The following is a 24,889-nucleotide window of genomic DNA, read 5'->3' on the forward strand; positions in this document are numbered from 1 at the left end:
GCGGGGGGGGAGATAGGGTGGGTCCGTACAGACCCCCCACAATATGAGCAGTAGATAGAGTTGTCCTGTGGTGATTGGATGAAGATCATTCATTCACAGCAAGTTCATAAGCCTGTGGGCTACTGTTAGTAACTGTGAACCAGCTAGTAACTGTCCGGAGCTCCCACAAATGCCTCCTCACTTTCAGCCATTGTAACAAGTGGGCAGGAATATTTCAAATGCTCACGAACGTGCTGCTAATAACTGACATGATCCATTAACATGGCATTTCATGAATTAACCCATGAAACGTTATGCATTTATTACTTGAAAAAAATGTTCCGTAAAACTTTTTGCGTGCGCATGAGCTGTGGCAAAAGAAAGCAGAGAAAGTAGGAAAACATCTGCTTTGAGATCTGGACATTCTAAGGATGCTGGACAGGTCTTTGGACTAGTCCAATGTTATTTTGCATGTTGTGAGTTAAATTGATGTCTTGCATCAAGTAATATAATTCAGATAAGGGAGGAGTTGTGATTACTAAACCATCTAAAAAGGGGCCATTCAACTAAAACTGCTTGCGAACTACTTGAAAGACCAGACAATCTGTTTTAGTGATGTTAATTGAGAGGAGAAAAGTTAGATACCAGGAGAACTGGCTTGTATTTTCCGAAAGCCCCATGGGGTCATTCACATTCACTGTTGAAAGGCAGGTGAGGCCTTCCCTTAACATCTTATTCAAAAGATCCATTTCCAGCAGTGCAACAATTCATCACTGTACTTGAGTGTCAGTCTATGCTAAGTGCTCTACTCTCCTGACTGAAGGAGAATGCTGTCACTGTCAAAGTTGATACTTTGAAATGTTAGTACAGTAGTTACAGTAATAGGAGCAATTGACTGTGACAATCCAACTTGCCTTTGATCAAAGTGGGAGAAGGTAGAATGCTTTGACAAGTGCAGGTTTTGTATCTTACTTTCCCAAGACATGAAAAAAATTACAGTGTTTGTGGCATCCTCTAAGAGAACTAGCATATTAGATTGGGCAGCATGGGAGAATAGTGGTTAGCACAGTTGCTTCACGGCTCCAGGGTCCCAGGTTCGATTCCCAGCTTGGGCCACTGTCTGTGCGGAGTCAGCACGCTCTCTCCGTGTGTGCCTGGGATTCCCCCAGGTGCTCCAGTTTCCTCCCACAGTCCAAAGATGTGCGGGTTAGGTGGATTGGCCATGCTAAATTGCCCTTAGTGTCCAAAAAGGTTAAGTGGGGTTACGGGGATAGGGTGGAGGTGTGGGCTTGGGTAGGGTACTGTTTCCAAGTGCCGGTGCAGACTCAATGGGCTGAATAGCCTCCTTCAGCACTGTAAATTCTATGAATCTATGGTTGTACTTCCTAAATCCCCCATAGCTAATGCCCTCTTATATGCTGAATCACTGGTTGAAAGTCCAAAAGAATATCAATCAACTCCACTTTCCTTCCTAGTTTATAATTTTGGCAATATATGAGACTGAGCTAGGAAGTGACTGTTTGCCTTGAACCAGCCCTTGGTGATCCCCAGTCTTTTAACTGAGACACTTGCTAACTTACTAAATTTAAAGCTTACTAAAGCTAGGTTTTGCTGGTTTAAGTCATTGTTGATGGCAGCTGGGAGTGAAAGGGACGTCTACTCAGCCTCAAATGTCGCATCTCCTCAGGGTGTTTGCACAAAACTATAATCCTGCCCTTCTAACAGAATTTTATAAAATAAACTGCATGTGGGAAAGATAAAAGGAGTTGGTCAGTTTACTTTAAAAGTGCTTCTCCGACAACATTACTCCCTGTTTTATGTACTTGTTATGGCATATTATTATTTGAGATCATGTACTAGATTGCATGTCAATATTTTTATGATAATGCTCTTAAAATTAGAAAAGCTGTGATAGGATGCGTCATGGTACCCTTCTATTGCATCTGTCATGTACAGCTGATTATGTCATGTAGTTATATATCTCCCTTGGGCAATTTAACAGGATTAACACTCATCCTGCTTCATATTATTAAAAAGGCACAGAAAAAATCCAGGAAATACCTTTTACAATCTCATTAAAAATGCGGCTTTTGGCTTGGAAATTGCAAATTTAAAAAGCAAAATTAAAGGGACATAGATTGCACTTAAATAAACTGTGATCCAAAATAAATATTTGACTTGTTTCAGAGATTTCTAACTCCTTACAAAAACACAGTCTTGTTTTTAATACTACTTTGTGGACACTGTCTCCTTGTAGTACAGAACTTGTTGGATATTGCTCAAAAAAGAGACATGCTGTCAAAGCTTTTCACCTTATACTCATCAGGACAGATTTGCAAGAATACCAAATTTCAAAGGGAACAACAATTTATCCTTCCCTCATGCGAATCAAACCAATACCAAATGAACCAGTCTGAATGTCCAAGTTCTTTACCATCTCTAGCCAGAGACATGGCAAATGAACAGCATTGATATGGACTGACTGACATCATTGAAGATCACAAGTGGCTCAGAGCGGCCTGGATTCATGAAGTTTGAAGAATTATAATTTTTTTGTGTATTTTAAGGAGGCTGTAGTAGCACCAAGCTTTTATTCCTAAGGGAGGGAAAGGTGATATAGCAGATTTAACATTGTCTCCTCCCAGCCATGGACCCTTCAGCAGACTTTCTTTGCTGACATTGTGAAGATGTAGACACCCATTCTACAAATCTTAGTGGAAACAGCAATGGTTTCCTGGGCTAGCATATCTCCAGACTCACTGAGAGATGCACCACTCTGCAGATTTTTGAGGACAATATTTAAATTAACCAAGACGTGAAGTGTCTTGCTTGTGCAAGGTTGGCTAATCTTAATCAGAAATCGAGCTACAATGCGACATGGGAGTTATGGAGTGGAAAATCAAACAAGGGTCCTGCTCCAAACCATTACGCTTTGATAGCTGCTGGAAAATGTATACGTGTAGAGGGTTGGGGCAGCCTTGGTTATAATGGTCCTATCCCAGATCTTCCGCTCTCAGAATGGTCGGAGACTGGATGTAGCGCTAAAGGATCACGAAAGGAGCCATCAAATGCTCCAATGCACAGACTCTGTGGGAATTGTCTGGGAAGTTTAAACTTGCAAGGGGAAAATCCCCAGCTCCCTGGGACCCGAGAGTCAGAGATTTTGGAGAGTCCTGACTTACTTACTGGACAGTTACCCAGGAAATGTTTGACTGTAAAACTAACATGTCTAACTTCTGGATAACAAAAGATCTGAGACTCCCAACTCCATTCTGACACCCCTGTACCCTCCCCTGACCTGACCTCGCCCTACCCACCAGCCATCCATCATTTGCCCAGCTGGTAGTCTACCCATCCTGCCATTCCATCCACCTTACCCAACTGGCATTCTACCTACCCTGCCACCCACAACCTTGGCACCCTATCCACTCTCCCCACTTACCCCACTCACCTTCCTCACACTCATTCACTGGCACATTGAAAAGCTATTTAAATGTGCTGGTGAATGCAGATTTATCAGAACACAGCAACTAGTGCTGTAAAAAGCGTGTGGGTCTTGGTTTCCCCCGACAATCCTGTACAATGAGAAAGGACCCGTAGAATAGGTATGCTCTGATTTTTGAAGAAGCCCGTTCAGAGATCCCAGCTGGAAGTGTCAAGCTCCTGCATTGTGTCAAATAAATAAGAGCTGGGTGACAATCCAACGGTGATTGCCAAACCTCGGAAGAATCAGACACATATTTTGGTGAGATGCTGATGAATTTCTGGTGCCCATAGTACAGTACCATTTGGTCAATACCTTCATAGGAAGGGAAGAAAACTGGCAAGAAATATAGAGAAAAAATTGGCAGAACTGTTAACCTTCAAACACTGCAATGTTTCAAACTATACAGTTAATTTTAGCATTGGTTAATGTATGTTTTATGTAATTTTTTTGTGGTGGAGCTCCTCACTAGTTTGAGTTTGAGTTGCTTTGTGGAAGGATAGTTGTACAGTTTAATTACATGGCAATGAACTATTTTTTCATCATCGTACCAGGTTAATTTCGTGATGCATCAAGCTTTTACCCATCGGCTGACTGTCTCTCTTCCAGGCTCGGGTTTTATTGACACTTTGTTAGATACTAAATACATCTACCCAGTGCATTCATCTTTCTTCGCTAAAACCTGGATCTTTATAGTGTTCAAAGCATACTCTGGCTATTTCTCTAACCAGAACTGCTGCTTGTAGATTCCCAGCAATGGCTTCACATGGCACAGCTTCTCATTTCTGACTTGCATTCAACTGCATTTGCTACACCTTGTCTTCATTTCTCACCAACAATTTGTTTATACCATAACATACCATAAATTTTGTTTTTCCCCTTAAAATGAGAGAAAACTTAAGAAAAATGCAACCTCCAACAAAATCCGCAAGTGAAGATCATACTCTACCACCAGTAAATGTACAATATGTCTGGAAATTCAGTGGACAGAATCTCCGCAAAGCTGCAATTTTAATGATATAAAGTTGAATTTGTATATTTTTAAAATAATTGTTTTCAACATACTGTTATGTCCTATAGGTTATGGATAACCTGTTGATTCAGGTCAGAGGAAGGAAGCGAGTAGTGCTCTTCAGCCCTCGGGATGCACCGTTTTTGTACCTAACGGGTAAGACTATAATAAGGTGTCGAAGGAAGTTGCTGCATTACCTCTTTCCTGTGGGGACCTTTATAAACTCATTTCAAATGAAGTACCATCAAACCTAGTTTGCATATTTATTTGCAAGCCTAGAAAGTGAAGATGATCTGTGGGATAATTAGTTCCATCTGCTTAGTGTTCATGTTTTTGTTGAATATTCATGAAAAAGCAGAGCACCGGGTATAAGAACATAATGCCTTTACAGATGTTTAAGTTCACCGTTAACCTGTTTGTTCCTCTGGGATAGCTGTGCTCAATCTTTAACTTTTTTAAATGGATTTAATCATCCCTCAATGCCAAACATTATATCAGATGTACAATATTGTGCATTCTTATATGATTAGAATAAACTAAGACAAACTTGTCATAACATTCTACCTTTCTTTTGCAATGAAGCAAACTTGGTATGAAGAAATATTCCTGATATAATACTTATCGAGTATTTTGCTTGGGAACTCAAGTTGTTAGCCCTGTCATTTATAACTGTGTAAAGGCAGAACCTTTGCTCTGCACTAAATGTTTTTTGTTCTTATTTACGTTTCTTAAATCTGTTCTCTTCCTTTTCCTGCAAGTCTTAACTTCCTCCTAATGTTTCTGTTCAGGATACACAAGTCTAAATGTTCTTTGGATATCAAAGATATGGTAGAGCAACATGCAGAGCATAGCATTTCTACCTAAAGTTATATTTAATACCCTTATAACTGTTTTAATTCAAAGGTGTCACGGATATAATTTGGGGGAACTGTTGGACAGGCTCAGTTCAAAACCATCTTTGATGGCATCTGTGGTCCTACTGTGAGTGGTTTGGGTATTCCTAGGCTCGCAGTGTTTATCTTACTAGCCTATTTCTGGCTAAGCCACCAAAGGAGGAAAATCTGTTTTTCTGTTAAGACCCTGAATAGATCGCACAAGAGGAAGGTTACTTTTCTGTGCCTAAAACAGTCGAACAGGATTTCAGTTACATTATGATGGGCAATATTCAGATACGTCATTCATAACTAAACCCCCTCTATCTTTGGGCGTGGATCCTTGTCCAAAGATGTGCGGGTTAGGTGGATTGGCCATGCTAAATTGCCCGTAGTGTCCTAATAAAAGTAAGGTTAAGGGGGGGTTGTTTGGTTACGGGTATAGGGTGGATACGTGGGTTTGAGTAGGGTGATCATGGCCCGGCACAACATTGAGGGCCGAAGGGCCTGTTCTGTGCTGTACTGTTCTATGTTCTATGTTCTATGTTGTCATTTAAGATTTCCTAAATGAGTGTCTAGGATTTAAAACTTATTCAAAGTAAAACCACAGTTTATTTTTTTAGCAGTATTTTATTTTAAAGCATTCTAAGTTTATAACATACAGAAGTGCAGAGTTAAAAAGTATGAATTGATTTACAGTCCTTTGTTATCTGTTAAAAATATAAACCAGTTAACAGTCCTTTGTTATATACTAACAAACTAACTTCTCTAAGAGAAGGATACATCGAAACATGGAAAACTCTAAAGTATCTCGTATCAATTTCCAATATATTTCTAAGAAGTTTAATAGAAACATACTTTCAAAGACCACGATGGTCTTTGTTTCTCGAAGCAGGCTGAGGAACAGAACTTTGACTACACACTTAGCTTGATAAGAGAGTGAGTGCTGATTCTGTGAATCTACCTGTCCTTATATAAACTTCTTCCTATTTAGTGAATGGCCTTTCCTGTGTCTTATCTCCCCAAATGAGCGATTTCCTAGAGCTAAATGGCCAGGTTTGTGGTTTATCAACAATGTGTAATTTAATGTTCTTCGTATTAGCTTCAGTATCAGATTTTTCAAATATATGGTCTGACAGGGAGCTGTTACAGACACATCTCCACTTTTGTTTATGACTGACGTGTCAAGATTCTTAAATATATAGGTGTTCAGATAGCCACTATTATGAATGGCGTTATCTCAAGTGTCAAACGTTATACAGCTAAGACAGAAAGTTTGCTTAATTAATTCTATTTGCTATCTCTATATAACTTCCCGCGTTCTGCCCTGTGGTTATAACTGCAGTGAGGGGGCAGCACGATGGCGCAATGGTTAGCACTGCTGCCTCACGTTGCCCAGGACTCGGGTTCGATCCCTACCCAATGTCACTCTGTGTGGAGTTTGCACATTCTCCCCTTGTCTGCATGGGTTTCACCCCCACAACCCAAAGAGGAGCAGGATAGATGGATTGGCCATGCTAAATTGCTCCTTAATTGGAAAAAAACATTTTCAATAAATAAATAACTGCAGTGAGGTAAATCATAGAATTTGTGGTCTGTCAACTCAAGGATCTTTTTTAGGCCATGCATTTGTCCGAGGTGACTCAATGAGCCGATGGGTCAGCTAATGTATTTGTATCTGTGTACTGACTTTTAAAAGATCTTTCTACTGTAATGGTTTTATTCCACTTTGGATAGAAATACTTTGTGTATTAATTTCTGATTCTCATAAGTGTCTTTATTATAATTTGAATTCCAAGGGCAGTGTGATCGCTGCAAATATCTGTGCTGGGGCCTCAGTTATTCACTTTCTTTTCATTGACTTGGATAATGCAATGAAGAATAATGGGCAGGATACTCCAAGCCCGCGCCGGGTCAGAGAATCGCCGGGAGGGACATGCGAATCCGCCAAGCTGCTTTGACGCGGAGAATCGGCGCCGCCACGCTGCCGGTCAGGGCCATTGAAAGCAGCCCCCGCTGCGATTCTCGGCGTTCAATGGGCCGAGTGCCCGCCGAGTCCTAGCGGCATCGTTCGCATATGGCCCTACCCAGTGGGACCTCTGCATTCTGGCTGTGGGGGGCTATCCTAGTGGGGGGAGCCGACTCCAGGGGGGGGCCGCTCCGGTGGACAGGCCCACGATCGGGGGCTACCGATTGGCGGGTGCGCTCATTCCAGGGGGGGGTCTATGTCCTCCCCACTCGTGTGGACCCGCGCTGGCCGTGTACAGCAGCTTTCTAGCCCCCGAGGAAGGGGAGAATGACTGGACCTGGAGGCCTGCTTGACGCCGGCGTCACTCGCGCCGGTTTTGACACCGGCGTCAACACTTGGCCGGGATTTTCGGAGAATCCCAGCCACTATATCCATGATTTTCAATGAAGTAAGTTATGTGGATGGGAGCATGCTATTACAAAAATTTACAAATGGATTAACTGTGTTGGTAAAACTGTTATAGAAGGAATTCAACACAGAAAACGGTACGGTCATGTACTTTGCATCAAAAAAGGGATAGATGTAAGCATTTTTAAATGATAAAGGGCTAGGAACAGTGGCGGTTCAAAGAGATTCAAGAGTCCATGTAAACAGATCACTAAAATATAGTGGTCAGACACAAAAATAAAATCAGAAAGACTAATGGAATATTAGCCTTTTTAACTAAAGGGTTAGCTGCTGCCTCACGGCGCCGAGAATCCGTGTTCGATCCCAGCCCCGGGTCACTGTCCGTCTGGAGTTTGCACATTCTCCCCGTGTCTGCGTGGGTCTTGCCCCCACAACCCAAAGATGTGCAGGGTAGGTGGATTGGCTGCGCTAAATTGGCCCTTAATTAGAAAAAGAGAATTGACTACTCTTAAAAAAAAATTTGTAACTAACTAGAGGGTTAGAATATAAAGCGGAGGTGAGAAGGCCCTGAGGAGCGTCAATGCATCCTCGGCGTGTGCCAGGCTCAGCCTGATCCAGTTCAAGGTGGTCCACAGGGCTCATATGACTGTGGCCCAGATGAGTAGGTTTTTTGAGGAGGTGAAGGAGAGATGTGGACTGTTCGAGGGAAGTCCGGCGAATCATGTACATGGGCTGGTTTAGCTCACAAGGCTAAATCGCTGGCTTTTAAAGCAGACCAAGCAGGCCAGCAGCACGGTTCGATTCCCGTACCAGCATCCCCGGACAGGCGCCGGAATGTGGCGACTAGGGGCTTTTCACAGTAACTTCATTGAAGCCTACTCGTGACAATAAGCGATTTTCATTTTCATATATTTTGGGCTTGTCCGAAGCTGAGGGGATTTTGGCAGGGATTCTCGGATGTCATGTCAGAGGTCCTGGAAGAGAGGGTGACTCTGAGTCCAGAGGTGGCAATATTTGGAGTGTCGGTAGATTCAGAAGTCCATGTGGGGAGAGAGGACTCGGAGCCTCCAAAGTCGGGGGTGTGGGTTAGTGACAGGTGTGGTTGGCGCCGTCGTGAACCGGTCTGGTTCGTCGGGCCGCTCGGCCCATCCGGGCCGGTCGCCGTAAGAAACGGTGACCGGCGATTCTCACGCCGACCGGCGATTCTCCGGACCGAATGGGCCGAGCGGCCTGACGAACCCGACCGGTTCACGCCGGTGCCAACCACACCTGGTCGCTCCTGACGTGACCAGCGCGCGACCTGTAAGTGTGGGGCCTGTGGGGGGCGGAGGGAGGATCGAGCACCACGGGCGTGCTCATGAGGTGACTGGCCCGCGATCGGTGTCCTCCGATCGTCGGGCTGGCGTCTCTAAGAGACGCACTCTTTTCCCTCCGCCGCCCCGCAATATCAAGCTGCCATGTCTTGTGGGGCAGCGGAGGGGAAGACAGCAACCGCGCATGCGCGGTTGACGTCACCTAGGCGCCGCTGGCCGCGTCATTCCCGGCGTGCCGCTTTGACGCAAGCGTCAAGGCCGGGCGCTTGGGATTCACGCGCCGCCGCTCCTAGCCCCCTGGGGGGAGGAGAATAGGGGGCGTGGAGCGGCCTCCGACGCCGGAGTGAAACACAGGGCCAGTGAATGGGGATTAGGAATCTAATAAGCGGGAAACAATTACTTTTATAATGATAAGAAGAAACAATTACTTCGTCTTGCTACTCAGTGATATTTACTGGAACTACATTTATGGCCTTTAGATTGTTGTATCGTGAGTTGGAAAGAGCACTCCAAACAAGACCATGCCTCCACCCGATCCCCGTAACTCAGTAACACCACCAAACCTAGATACTCCACAACAGTGGAGAATGTTTCACTCTATCCTCTGCATCAATTCCTTTCAAAACCTTGAAAGAAACACTTGCAAATCACTCCTCAGTTTCATATTTATAATGATGCATAGTTTATGTAATCTCATCTAATAATCTAGCCGTGAAGCCCTGGCAACATTCTGAATCACAGAAAAATACTGTGCAGAAAAGGCCCTTCGGGCCATCGAGTCTGCACCACCGCATGAAAATCACCTAATCTGCCAGTCCTAATCCCATTTGCCAGCACTTGGTCTATAGCCTCGAAAGTTAAGACGTGTACCTGCAATGCTGAATGAGCTGTACACAATTCCCCTGGCGTGGTCTAACCAGGGTTTTATATAGCGGTAACAAAACTTCCTCCCCGTATATTCTTTTTTTTTTAGGAAATATTTTATTGAGGCATTTATGGGGAGGAGCATTATGTGGGAAGCGGAGAATCGCGCCAAGCGCCAGGTGGGAGAATCGCGGGAGGGCCGGGCGAATCACGACACGCCTACCTGGTACCCCCCACGATTCCCCCCCCCCCCCCCCAAAATGGCGTGTCGCGTTTTGCGACACGCCGCTCGGAGAATCGCCGCTCGCCGTTGTGGTGAATCATAATCCTAGTAATTCACACTGTGTTATATTATATGTGTTGTGTCTTTGTAATCTCGGTATACGAGCAGTTGCACGGCTCTGCCCATAGGGGGAGATGAGGAGTTTGTACTGGGCTCCACCCTTGGCTCCTCCCACTAACCGGAAGTATAAAGATCTGCAGTTGTGAGCCTGCTGCCAGTTCATCTCGTCGCAGGCAGGCTCAGTTGTAAGACTATTAAAACCACTGTTCACTTCCAATCACGTGTCTTGTGAATTGATGGTCACATCAATTTAATGATCTTAGGAAACTTGAAGAAAACGACTATGGAATCAGCCCTCAAACCTGACCGACTAGAACGCGACCCAAAGGCTGCAGAGGCGAAATAAATCTTTCTACACCGGCTAAGGTGTTTCAAGGCCTACCTGGCTGAATCAAGCACTCCAGAAACTACAGAGGAGCAGAAACTCAGGGCGCGATTCTCCCGAGTTACGAAAAATCGGGAAGCTGGCGTCAAAAACGGGCGCTTTTGACGTCAGCCTCCGCCCCCCCCGACCGGGAACCGATTCTGCTCCCCGGTCGGGGCTAGCATCGCGCGGCCGTGAACTCCGGCATCGCGGGCTTAACGAATTTCGTTAAGCCCGCTAGCCAAAGTTAGCGACGGCTGACGCGTCAGATGACGTCAGCCGCGCATGCGCGGATTGGATGACTCCAACCTGCATATGCGCGGATGATGTCATCACGCATATGCGTGAAACCCGCGCATGCGCGGGCCGGTATGCCCCTCAGCCGCCCCGCGAATGGATCCAGCGGGGCGGCGGAGGGAGAAAGAGTGCACGGGGTAAGTACCCGCTGCCCGCGATCTGTGCCCACCGATCGCGGGCCCATGGCACGGCCGTGCCAATCGGTGCCATGGTTCCCCAGATCGGGACTTTACGGCCGTTTTTACGAACGGTGAGATCAGGTGTGTTTTACGTTCATAAAAACGGCCGTAAAGGCCTTGGAAATCGGCCCATCAGCCAGGGGAGAATCGCTGCTCGCCGTAAAAAAACGGTGAGCAGCGATTCGTGTCGGGGGGCGGCCATGGGGGGGGGAGAATAGCGGGAGGGCGTCGGACCAGCGTGTCCGTAAAAATTTACGCTGCCCGCTATTCTCCGATTTTTCAAAGTCCGGAGAATTGCGCCCTCAGTCTACTGCACGCAAGGGTGAGCCACCGTATCTCTACTCAACTTAACAGTACTATCTCATATACGGCGGCCCTGGCCATGCTCGATCGAATGTACGTGAGGCCCATCAACGAGGTCTACGCGCGCCACATTTTTACGACCCACCGCCAGCACCCCGCGGAGTCGTTGGACGAATTCCTGCGCGATTTAAAATCCTTAGCTCGGGACTGTAATTATCAAACTGTATCAGCCGACAAGCATATTGAGCTCGCTGTCCGAGATGTGTGCGTGGCAGGGCTCAGGTCAAACTATGTGCGCCAGTGGTTGCTTGAAAAAGGGGCCCAGAAATTGGAGGACACTGTAGAATTGGCTACTACCATGGAGGTCTCGTTCCGCAGGCTCACCTCGTTCCCTGCGGACCAAGTGACCCTATCCTGGGCCCCAGACCAGCGACTGCCCCAGGCCTGTGCCACGCGGGCACTCACCCACTATGCAGCCCCAGTGTGCCATTTTTGTGGGCAGCCCCAACACCCTCCGCAGCACTGCCGGCCCGCAACGCGACCTGCAGCAGCTGCGGTCGCAAAGGACACTATGCCCGGGTCTGCCTGGCGAAGAAATCCCCCTCTACAAACTCTCCTGCAGCCCAGAGCACTCATTTCCAAAACTCACAGGCCCGCAGGCCCCGAAATGCTGCGGCTTGTACTCCGACTCCGCCCTGACCCGACACGTGCGACTCATGGGGACCGCCATCTTGGCAACCCTCCTCCACGCGGCAGGCCATGTGCGACTCATGGGGGCCACCATCTTGGGCGCCATCTTCCTCGCCGCCAGCCACGTGCGATCCACGGGGGCGGCCATCTTGGGATCCATCCACTTCAAACTCTGAAACTCACCTCGAAGACTACGACCTCAGTGGACAGTCATCACGGGGGCACTCCAGCACAGCTGATCGAGCCGCCGACTACCCGCAACTCAGCGCGGTCACGTTGGACCAGTCGCGTCCGAAACACCTCTGCAACTCGATGATGACCTTTGAAATCACGGGTACAGGACACCGTGCCTCTTTGACTCCGGGAGCACCGAGAGCTTCGTACAATAAAGATCTGGTAAGACGCTGTTCGCTCCCTATCTTCCCTGCACGGTAAACTATCTCCCTCGCTTCGGGCTCACACTCTTTTCACATCCAAGGGCGCACCGTCGATTCAGGGCGCTAGCTACTCGAACTTCCAGCTATACGTACTCCCCGAACTCTGCGTCCCACTCTTACTGGGACTCGACTTCCAGTGCAACCTCAAAAGCCTCACCCTCAGCTTCGACGGGCCCCTGCCCACCACTCACAATCTGCAGTCTAGCGACGCTAAAAATCGACCCCCCTCCACACTGCCAATCTCACTCCGGAGTGCAAACCCGTAGCCACTCGCAGCAGGCGATACAGCCTGCAGGACAGGGTGTTTATCAGAACCGAGGTCCATAGGCTTCTACGTGAGGGGATCATAGAGGCCAGTAATAGCCCCTGGAGAGCTCAGGTGGTGGTCGTCAAGATCGGGTAAAATTCCGAATGGTAGTGGACTATAGCCAGACCATTAATCGGTTCATGCTCCTCGATGCGTAACCCCTCCTCAGGATTGCAGACATGGTGAATCAGATCACCCATTATCGCATCTTCTCCACGGTGGATCTGAAGTCTGCATACCACTAGCTCCCAATCCGCCCGGAGGACCGCCACTACACGGCATTCAAGGCCGACGGCCGCCTCTTCCACTTCCTCCGGGTTCCCTTTGGCGTCACGAATGGGGTCTCGGTGTTCCAACGGGCAATGGACCGAATGGTGGACCAGTACAGGCTGCGGGCCACGTTTCCGTACTTGGACAACGTCACCATCTGCGGCCATGATCAGCAGGAACACGACGCTAACCTCGATCGATTTCTCCAGACTGCCCAGAAACTCAACCTCACGTATAACACGGAGAAATATGTTTTCCGCACGACCAGGCTAGCCATCCTCGGCTATGTCGTGGAAAACGGAGTCCTGGGCCCTGACCCAGACCGTATGCTTACAACTCCCTCTCCCTCACTGTCCCAGGGCCCTCAAAAGGTGCCTGGGACTTTTCTCTTATTATGCCCAGTGGGTCCCTCAGTATGCGGACAAAGTCCGCCCACTATTTAAGGCCACACTCTTTCCTCTATCAGATGAGGCTCGCCAGGCCTTCACCTGCATCAAGGAGGACATCGCCAAAGCGGCCATGCGGGCGGTGGATGAATCCACTCCATTCCAGGTAGAAAGCGACGCCTCAGCTGTCGCTCTCGCAGCCACCCTAAATCAGGCAGGGAGACCAGTCGCCTTTTTCTCCCGAACCCTCTCCGCTTCGGAACTTCGACACTCCTCAGTCGAAAAGGAAGCACAAGCCATCGTGGAGGCTATTCGTTACTGGAGGCACTACCTTGCAGTTAGGAGGTTCACCTTCATCACCGACCAAAGATCGGTTGCCTTCATATCTGACAACTCACAAAGGGGCAAAATTCAAAACGATAAGATGCTACGGTGGAGGATCGAACTCTCCACCTACAAGTACGATATTATGTACCGACCGGGGAAGCTCAACGAGCCCCCAGATGCCCTGTCCCGCGGCACGTGCGCCAGAGCGCAAGACAACCGCCTGAAAGCTATCCACAATGACCTCTGCCACCCGGGGGTCACCCGGCTCGCCCACTACGTCACAGCCCGAAATCTGCCTTTCTCCACCGAGGAGGTAAAAGCCATCACCGGGGATTGCCCGATCTGCGCGGAGTGCAAACCGCACCTCTGTAGACCAGACAGGGCCCTCCTGGTAAAGGCCTCCCGGCCCTTTGAACGCCTGAGCATCGATTTCAAAGGGCCACTCCCCTCGACCAATCGGAATGTGTACTTCCTAAACGTCTACGACGAGTTCTCCCGCTTCCCCTTTGCTATCCCGTGCCCCGATATGACCTGCCACACAGTCATCAGAGCCCTGCACAGCATCTTCACCCTGTTTGGTTTCCCCAGCTACGTACACAGCGACAGGGGTTCGTCCTTTATGAGCGACGAGCTGCGTCAGTACCTGCTCGACAAGGGCATCGCCTCGAGCAGGACTACCAGCTACAACCCCAGGGGGAACGGGCAGGTGGAGAGGGAGAACGCGACGGTCTGGAAGACCGTCCTACTGACCCTCCGGTCCAGGAATGTCCCGACGTCCCATTGGCAGGAGGTCCTCCCCGACGCGCTCCATGCTATTAGGTCCCTCCTATGTACAGCCACCAATCAGACCCCTCACGAGCGGCTATTTGTTTTTTCCAGGGGCACTACCACGGAGGTTTCGCTCCCAGCATGGTTGAAGACACCGGGCCCGGTTCTCCTCCAGAAGCACATCCGGGCACACACAACTGACCCACTCATTGAGAGAGTGCTCCTACTCCACTCGAACCCCCAATACGCGTTCATCGAATACCCTGACGGCCGTCAGGACACTGTTTCCCTCCGGGACCTGGCGCCTGCAGGATCCAACTCCAACACTACTACCTCCGAGGTACCCCTCACACTACACCCCACCCAACCCCCCGCGCCCTGCGCCCCCACGCCTACAGGTTCACTGCCCGTGCTCCGCGCCCCCGCTCCTATGGGTTTCCGGCGCTCCCCGTCATCAGTCGAACCAGACGGGTACGAAGCTCGGACCGAATCACCCCCGGAGTCCGCCATCGTACCCTCACCGGCCGCCACCAACCAGCCACCAGAAGAGGCTGCAACCTCGATCCCAGAGGACGACTCGACCGCCGGAACGGCTCAATTTGTAGACCCATCACCCCTGCCGGACTTGATTTTTTTACAGGGGGTGAATGTGGTGAATCACAATCCTAGTAATTCACACTGTGTTATATCATATGTGTTGTGTCTTTGTGAGCTCGGTATACGAGCAGTTGCGCGGCTCTGCCCATAGGGGCAGATGAGGAGTTTGTACTGGGCTCCACCCTTGGCTCCGCCCATGGCTCCTCCCACTAACCGGAAGTATAAATATCTGCAGTTATGAGCCTGCTGCCAGTTCATCTCGTCGCAGGAAGGCTCCATTGTAAGACTATTAAAACCGCTGTTTACTTCCAATCACGTGTCTTGTGAATTGATGGTCACATCAGCCGTTATTCACGGCGACCGGCGATTCTCCGGCCCGGATGCGCCGAGCGGCCTGACGAACCCGACCGGTTCACGCCGGCGTCAACCACACCTGGTCGCTGCCGGCGTGAACATCGCGTGACCGATAAGTGTAGGGCCTGTGGGGGGCGGAGAGAGGATCGAGCACCACGGGCGTGCTCATGAGGTGACTGGCCCACGATCGGTGTCGACCGATCGTCGGGCCGGCGGCGTCTCTAAGAGACGTACTCTTTCCCCTCCGCCACCCCGCAAGATCAAGCCACCAGGTCTTGCGGGGCAGCGGATGGGAAGACGGCAACCGCGCATGCACGGTTGATGTCACTTAGGCGCTGCCCGCCGCGTCATTCTCGGTGCGCCTAGCCCCCCTGGGGGGGTGAATAGGGGGGCGAGGAGTGGCCTCCGACGCCGGAGAGAAACACTCCGGGTTTCACTCCGGCATCGGCTGTTTCTCTCCGTTTCTGGAGAATCGCGCCCTAAGTGCCGACGCTGGAGTGAAAATCGGAGTGTTTCACTCTGGCGTCAGAGGCCGCTCCTCGCCCCTCAGTCTCCTACCCCCTGGGGGTGCTAGGAGCGGCGCCATGTCATTTACGCGCGCCGGGTCTTGGCGCCGCATAAAAGCGGCACTGCGTAAATTACGCGGCCGGCACCACGTAAATGACGTCACCCGCACATGCGCGGTTGCCGTCCTCCCCGCGGGCGCCCCGCAAGAAATGTCGGAGTGATCTTGCGGGGCAGCGGAGAAAAGGAGTGCATCCTTCAGAGAGGCCGGCCCGCTGACCGGTGGGCACCGATCGCGGGCCAAACGCCTTTTGAGCCCCCTCGGTGCTGGATTCCCACTCCCCCCCCCCCCCCCCACATGCCGCCCCCGCAGCGTCCCCCCCCCACATGCCGCCCCCGCAGCGTTCCCGTGCTGTTCAAGCCGGCAGCGACCAGGTGTGGTCAGCGCCGGCGGGAACACATCATATTGGGCAGGCTGCTCGACCCATCCGGGTCGGAGAATTCTCTGAGCGGCCAGCCGTAAATCACACAGCGCCGGTTTGGTGGGGTGGGAGAATCGCGTGCCGGTGCCGGGGTGGCGTGGCGGGACTCGCCAGGCGCCCCCGCTCTTCTCCCATCCGGCGTGGGAGGGGGGAGAATTGCTCCCAATGTCTATACAATTCTAGGATTGTCTCCAGTTTCAATAGCAAAATGTAGAAAATAAAAAATCTAAATTAATCTCATCTATTAATCCATATGTGTGCTGGCATTCAAACGTTCCTCAAAATAAATAATAATTGATTTTTGAGTTCTTCTCATTTAATAGTATACTATGATCTTTATTTTAGTTTTTTTCTTCTAACTTTGCACAGGTGATAAGTCTGAGGTCTTGGACGTGGATACTCCTGACCTAGAAAAATATCCACAATTTGCCAAAGCTCAGGGCTATGAATGTCAATTAGATCCAGGTGATGTGCTTTTCATTCCAGGTAATGTGCAAGTATAAACTTCAAATAAATGTTATCTCAAAACAGGTCAGCAAAACAGAATTAAATCTTTTTATCATGTTAATGATAGGAGATGATGAAAAGCATTATGATGCTATTAAAAGTAGCTAAATAGTGAAGGTGTCACTCTTAGGTCTGAGTTAAAATGTCATGGGTTCGTCTTACTCCAGAGACTTGAGCACATAATCCAGGGTGACACTCCAGTGCAGTACTGAGGGACTGCTGGACTGCCAGCGGTGCCGTCTTTCAGTTCAGATGTTAAGCTGAGATCCCATCCGTCCTCTCAAGTGGATTTAAAGCATCACATGGCAATATTCAAAAAGAACACAAATATGTGTCATGGCCAACACTTATGCCTCAACTAGCAAATAAAAATAGATTATCTGATCATGTGCTTCCTTGTGTGATGTCCATGTTGTCTTTTTAGCTTTGTAAATATAGCACACTGTAATTCAGGCCACAATGTGCCATTCAGCCCAATCTATGAATATCTTCACAGGCACCTTCTGGAAAACAGCAGATCATTTGGTCACCATTTTATTTTAGCCTTGGGTACATTCTTTTCTTCATTAAATAAGTTACTCTTTATGTGTTTTTAATGAATGGATTTTAATTTACCTTATTTCCTTGTTTTCTAAAATCTGTAAAATTGTTTTCTCCCCTATTAAATCAAAGGAAGAGTCTGTTTTTTCAGTGCTGGATGAAAAAAACCTGCCTCTCCTTTATCTCAACTCATCTTGGCCAAACTGGCCCATTTAAAGTTGCTGAACCAAATTGCCCAATTAAAGAAACGTTTCAGCAGAAATTAAAACTTAATGTAAAGAATTAAACTTTGTATCAAGGCACGCACCCTTCACCCAACAACCGCAACAGCTCATAATTCTACTCTCATCAAGTATTGCCTGAATCGCTATTTATCCAGCCTTCCTGATCCCCAGTTTGCTGCTTCTACCAATAACTCAGATGCAGCTCAGAGCCGGTCAATGAATGAAAGTGTGCATCACACTGGACCCGAACTCTGTTGTGGCCTTCCCCCCCCTCTGACTGAATTTTTCTTCATGGCCTTGCCACTTCAGCTTCATCCCTGCCCCAATTCTGTGACCTCAACATCTTTAATTAGCCAGCACCTCAATTTCTGATGGGCCTTTCTTTCCTTCCTTAATTCCTTGCATAATTTTTGTGCTAGAAACCTTTTTAAAATAATTTGCCGGCTCCCAGCATTGACATCCTGCACCCAGACCTGATTGGATGTAACATGCTACAAATGGCAATAATATTTCAGTTGTTTTGTTAGGATCCCAGGGGCCAAATTATCATATGGGCGTGGAGCAAATCCCGACCTGCGCACTTTTGAGGTTTACTAAATCACACCCAAGTGAGATTTTTAACGAGGGATTTTTGCCTTTTCACACAGGTAATATCAACAGTGCATTTTACAAGGTGTGATAGAGTACGTGAGGAGCATGGGTACACCTGCTTCAGTTCTCCAACAAAGCAGCCCAGTTTAAAGGCCCCTATGATCTCCCCCTCACCCATCCAATGCCCCCTCAGATCACCTCATGCCACCTCACATTCCCCTAGACCACCTCACATTCCCCGATGTTACCTCACCTTCCCCGATGCCACCTCACATTCCCCATGCCATCTCTATGCCTCCCATGTATCCTCCATTGCCACTCACCAATTATGTACAGTTCTCAGGAGACATGCATTAGCCATGGGAATTATTTTAAAATCATTGGGAAAATTTGAAACTGCTAACAATCTAATAAAATCCAGAATTCAACCTCACTTTCATTGTTATTGGACCAAAGAAATTCCAAAGGAAAAGAAAGTTGGAATCCTTTAAGTGTCTGTTAAGTTTATAAACAACAAGGATCCACACCAAAGACAAATGATATTGTAGATTAATAACATCACCTGATGAGTTGAAGCTTTTGAAACCTAACCAAGTATCCATAGTGGAAGAGTGTCACAACAAAACCTTCCAGTTCCACTGATAGAACAGATATTCATTTCCATTTCAAGGCAGTGTGCATGTCAATCAGTGGAAGGAGAGCAAACACAGGCTATTTTGTCTTATCTAAGAAGCAGGTTTTCTTTTAAAAACAACCAGATCTGCCAGTCCAACTGAATCAGAATACAAAAACAGGGCAGCTGAGGACATTTCATTTACATTTTAAATACATTATCTCACTTTCTCCACTGGAAAAGTACTGGAATGAATGCAAAAAAATCACAGAATGCTGGTCAATGTAAGGTTAAATTTATCTTTGCAGGACAGATTCCTGTGATGAATGACTGATGAATGAGTTACAATACAGCTGCTAGGTGTATTGTGTATAAAGGTGTCAAAACATTTTACAATTACCTTTCAGAATGTTCCCCACTCCTCAGCAGGTTTCCATTTTCTTCATGAACGCTCAAACCTCACAGAATTTCCATAGAATAGTAGGTCCCTTTTGGCCCATTGTGCCTGCGCCAGATCTCCATGGGAGCAATGTATCTCATGCCACTCCCTGCCTTCTCTCCTTGGCCCTGCACATGCTTCCTTTAAGAAGAAAACCTGGCAATAATTTTTTTTTAAAATTTAGAGTACCCAATTATTTTTTCCAATTAAGGGGCAATTTAGCGTGGCCAATCCACCTACTCTGCACATTTTTGGGTTGTGGGGGCGAAACCCACGCAGACACGGGGAGAATGTGCAAACTCCACACGGACAGTGACCCAGAGCCGGGATCGAACCTGGGACCTCAGCGCCGTGAGGCGGTTGTGCTAACCACTAGGCCACCGTGCTGCCCGTACCTGGCAATAATTTAATGGGCCTCCAAACCCCGTACTTCCAGACAAAAAAGGTGTGTGAGTGAAAATTTGATTTTAAAATGGGGAAGTCGATCTCAGCAGAAGTAGGTATGCGTTTTGCAGACTTGGCACCCTGGACCACAGAAAGGCCAGAGGAATATGGTGCGGGATTAAGCACGGAGAAGAAAATAGAATTTCCGATCAAATACATCAAATGGTGGCCATTTGCACACCAAAACCCGCCTCTGCACCCAGACAACAATTCAACCCAAGGACCTGGAACTGAGCTAATTGTATTCCAGTTTGATTAATAGTACAAGTACCCATTTGTTCAGACACTGATATGGACATTTTGCTTTGTTTAACAAAGAACAATACAACACAGGAACAGGCCATTCGGCCCTCCAAGCCTGCGCGACCATGGTACCTGCCTGAACTAAAATCATCTGCACTTACGTAGTTCGTATCCTTCCATTCTCACCCTTTTCATATATTTAACTAGATGCCCCTTAAATGCTGTTATCGTACCTGTTCTCACCACCTCCTCAGGCAGCGCGTTCCACATATTTACCACCCTCTGTGTAAAAAAAACTTGCCTCGCGTATCATTTCTAAACTTTTACCCACGCACTTTAAACCTATGTCCCATAGTACTTTACTCTCCAACCCTAGAAAAGAGCATCTGACTATCCACTCTGTCCATGCCACTCATAATCTTGTAGACCTCTACCAGGTCGCCTATTGATGGATCTATATTTTGTTAATGTTTTTATGTGTCGCCGTACTTATATATCAATCATATAGAATTCGAGACTGAGCTACTTGAGTGAAGTCAAGAATATCTTTATTTGTGTCAGTTTCAAAGTCTATTGATCAAGTCAAATTTTATACGAGTACAGAATCTAAAAGTTGTTTGTCTAATGCAAATACAGATGGTTGAGTTGAATTCAGGATACAATTCAGTTTGGGGTAATTTCTTCAGATCAAAATGCACAATACAAAAATGAAACAAAAGTAAATAGCTGTTTGCAAAGCAAAGCAGAAAGGTTTCAAGGTTAGGTTAAAGAGGAATTCAGAGAGAGCGAGAGAGAGAGAGATCAGAGCTTAAAGATGATTTTGGAGAGCACGAGAGAGAGTTCTCTCCCTGTCTCACAAGTAAAACATAATGAAAAAAAAAATGAAAATCACTCATTGTCACAAGTAGGCTTCAAATGAAGTTACTGTGAAAAGCCCCTAGTTGCCACATTCCAGCGCCTGGATGGGGAGGCCGGTACGGGAATTGAACCGTGCTGCTGGCCTGCCTTGGTCTGCTTTCAAAGCCAGCTCTTTAGCCCTGTGCTAAACCCCTTTCTAACTGTGATTGTGTTAACATAATTATAATTCATTTAATTTGATGAAATGTCTGTCTATCAAGTTTTCAGAGATAATATGGCATGGAAGAACTTCAAAATGTTTCAAACCACCTGTTCCCCACCATGTTCTCCAGAACTGGGATGTTTGCCCAGTAATGACAACAATGAGTCAGTCTGAACACTGACTTTCTTATCAGCTGTTTCCCATGCTCTCAGCATTTTCTGCTGTTATGGCTAACATATATGATTTTTAATAGTATAATGTCACTAAATCATTTATTTCCTTAAACCTTTATTACCTGTAATAAAGTAGGTTTCTATCACCTCTCAACCTCCGTCATTCCAGTGAGAACATAACAAGTTTATCTAACCTATCCTCATAGCTAATGCCCTCCATACCAGGCAACATCCCAGTAAACTGCTTCTGTACCCTCCCCAAAGCATCCGCATCCTCTGGTAATGTGGCGACCAGAATTGTGCACAATATTCCAAATGAGGACTAACTAAGATCCTGTACAGCGCAACATGACTTGCCAATTTTTATATTCAATTGGACCTTCGCAAGACCACTACCTCACACTTGTCCGGATTCAATTCCATCTGCCATTTCTCCGCCCAAGACTCCAACCAGTATCTTCTGACTATCCTCTTCACTATCCGTAACTCCACCAATTTTTGTGTCGTCTGCGAACTTACTAATCAAAACGTACTGTGACAAAACATTCTGAAACTGCAGGTATCTATCTAGACCAAAGAAGATTATTTGGGATTTGACGGCACCTTAGACTGGATATATAACTGAACCAAGATATGCCGCTTTAACGATTGTAATATAAATGAGTTCCATAGCGAATACTTCATTGCGGTGTTAATGTAAGCCTACTTGTAACAATAATAAAGATTATGATTATGAAGTTCATAAATTATGTTGACTTGATACACTTTGCAGAGAATGATTTTTTTCTTTACAATTACCTTGAAAAAGTTATCTATATAATCTGCTGAATGACTGACTGCTTTTCTCTCTCAGCGTTGTGGTTTCACAACACTGTTGCTAAAGATTTTGGAGTTGGAGTGAATGTATTTTGGAAACAGCTTCCTGCAGACTGCTATGATAAAACAGACATCTATGGAAACAAGGACCCAGTAGCAGCCTCAAGAGCAATGCAGATTTTAGATCGAGCCTTAAAAACGCTGGATGAACTTCCTGATGAATACAGAGACTTTTATGCACGGCGAATGGTTCTACGAATTCAAAGAAAATCATACAGCAATCATAAGTAGAATAATCTCTGTATGCCTTGATTATACAAATCGATAACAGTTACACAAGCATCGTATTTATTTGTCAGCATAACAATTTGCAATGAAACTAGTTTTTGAATTCTGAAAATAGTTTTAAATTTTCCACCAGTTTCCTTTTTAAATGATCAAATGAACCATTATAAGTCAATACATCAGCAGGAAATTTTCTAATTTGCATTTTTTAATACTTATGGGGTTTATTGCACTAATATTTTTTCAAAGCACCATTGAAACACATAAAATATATCCTGCAATATCTTCATGTTGTGTCTAAATATGCATGATCATTACTGAGGTGCACATTTCAAATGGTGTATAAAATATCAAATTTTATACCACGTGTAAATGACAATTTGACCAATTCTTAAATGCAAAATTATGTTTAATATTGAGAATGTTAACATTAGTACCATCTCTCTTGTGCCTTTAACCAAATAATAGGATAATATTTTTCTTTGTGCATTAAGATCTCCATATATACATCCCAAAGCATAGAAAATAAGCAGTTTCAAAACATTATTAGTGACCTTGTCTTGCTTTTTAATAATGTACAAAAAATGCTTAACTAAAATATGAGGATTATTTATGTAAAATCAACTTGAAGATTGTGCATAAGACATAACTGGACAGTTACAGCACAAAGGGAGATGGTTGTTGTTGGGAGCCAATCGTCTCCCCTACTAGTTTTCTTTCATGACAGAACATTAAATTAAGGGTGGCACGGTGGCACAGTGGTTAGCACTGCTGCCTCACAGCACCAGGGACACGGGTTCAATTCCAAGCTTGGGTGACTGTCTAAATGGTGTTTACACATTCTCCACTTGTCTGCGTAGGTTTCCTGCAGATGCTTCAGTTTCTTCCACAATCCAAAGTTCTGCAGGTTAGGTGGATTGGCCGTTCTAAATTGCCCCTTAGTGTCCAAAAGGTTGGGTCGAGTTACAGGGATAAGGGAGGTGGCATTGTTTGATGGTCCGGCGGCCTGTTCCTCCTTTGGACCTGGGACCTGATGGATGGAGTTTGGTAGCTTACTCTTTTCTTTATTTTCTATGGCACCTCACTCCCACCCCAGGGGACAAAAGAAAAAAAGAGTAACTCTTAGACATAGTACTCGCTCTGTTCCAAATTCATTGAGTGCCAGACCCAGCCACACAGGGCTCTTCCTACCATTACTTCCACTATGCCATCTCACCAGAACACAACAACCTAGGATCCAGCAGTGTGGGGGGTGCTGACTCAACTGGTTCGGCCACCCCCAATCCCTCATGACTGACATCTGGAATGGGACAACATTGGACCAGTGGTCAGAAGGCCACACCAACCCCAGATTTCGAAGACAGGATTAGATGTGCACCATCAAATGTAATTTTCCCTGCCTCCAGATTGCAATTCCTGAAACATGGCACCCAATTCTCAAACTCAGCTGGGCACTACTCACAACTTCACCACAGGGACCAGGCTCAGCAGTAATCCTCTCCTATTCCCCCCTCTCCCGATTTCATCAGGATGGATGACAGGTCATGCGGCAGGAACTCGGCCACAGGGAGGCGGCTTCCACCAGGGACAGTGCTTTCTCTTGAAAGAACCTCCTTATGCGCCTTCATTACATCCATGAGAATACCCGCAACTCATGTAATTGGGCCTTGATGACCCGTAGGTCAGGGCCAAGATTTTCAGCCCGAACAATATCTTCATTGGCAGCTATCATCCATCGAAGCACACCGCACCATCAGGGCGGGAGCCACTCAAAAGCAACTGTGCCATCAAAAATAGGGTCCCACCCCAACTCCTTCCAGCCACCACGACCGAGCGTAGATTTAAATATTCAAACTCGGCTCTATCATGCAGAAACATCGACCAACAATTCTTGGGACATAGTGTAGACTGAACCAAGAAAAGACAAAAGAAAAGTTCACAATGATGAAAAGACAGATTAAAAGATGAGCAGAGCTGAAGCTCGCAAAAGTGCAACCGTTCCCGTGCTCACATCACGTGACCCCCATTAAATAACATTTTAAACTTTTCCTTATTTATTCATGACCTTTTCCCATTTCTAAACTATTTTTACTTCCCTTTGAAATTTAACAACTGAACACAACAAACTTTATTCATCTCCTAATGCAAATTTCTCCCCATGTCCTATTTACCTGTAGAACACCCAGTTGGCCCTGTTCACTTCAAATGCCTGCCTTTCACAACTGGACTCATTGATGTTCCAAACCTTGCAGCCCAATGGTCTTCTGATTGATTAAATCAGTCACGCAGAAGGCTGAGAGTGGGGATAAAGGGGTCTTTTTCAGGATGGCAGCCGGTGACTAGTGGTGTGCCTCAGTGGTCTGTACTGGGACCACAACTTTTCACAATATACATTAATGATCTTGAAGAAGGAACTGAAGGCATTTTTGCTAAGTTTGCAGATGA

General features: G+C 46.7%; 1 protein-coding gene across 2 annotated transcripts in view; it reads left to right on the top strand.

Moving 5' to 3' along the window:
• tyw5 (tRNA-yW synthesizing protein 5) overlaps window positions 1-22,987 on the top strand; it is a 79,658-nt gene extending 56,671 nt beyond the window's left edge. For both annotated transcript variants that reach the window (XM_038789047.1, XM_038789048.1), the window contains exons 6-8: window positions 4,544-4,631; window positions 16,879-16,995; window positions 22,197-22,987. In XM_038789047.1, coding sequence (XP_038644975.1) covers window positions 4,544-4,631; window positions 16,879-16,995; window positions 22,197-22,450 — 459 coding nt within the window. In that variant the 3' untranslated portion in view covers window positions 22,451-22,987. The remainder of the gene's footprint in view (window positions 1-4,543; window positions 4,632-16,878; window positions 16,996-22,196) is intronic.
• Window positions 22,988-24,889: the final 1,902 nt, after the last annotated feature.

This window comes from Scyliorhinus canicula, chromosome 2 (assembly GCF_902713615.1).
Source record: "Scyliorhinus canicula chromosome 2, sScyCan1.1, whole genome shotgun sequence".
Taxonomy (NCBI): domain Eukaryota; kingdom Metazoa; phylum Chordata; class Chondrichthyes; order Carcharhiniformes; family Scyliorhinidae; genus Scyliorhinus; species Scyliorhinus canicula.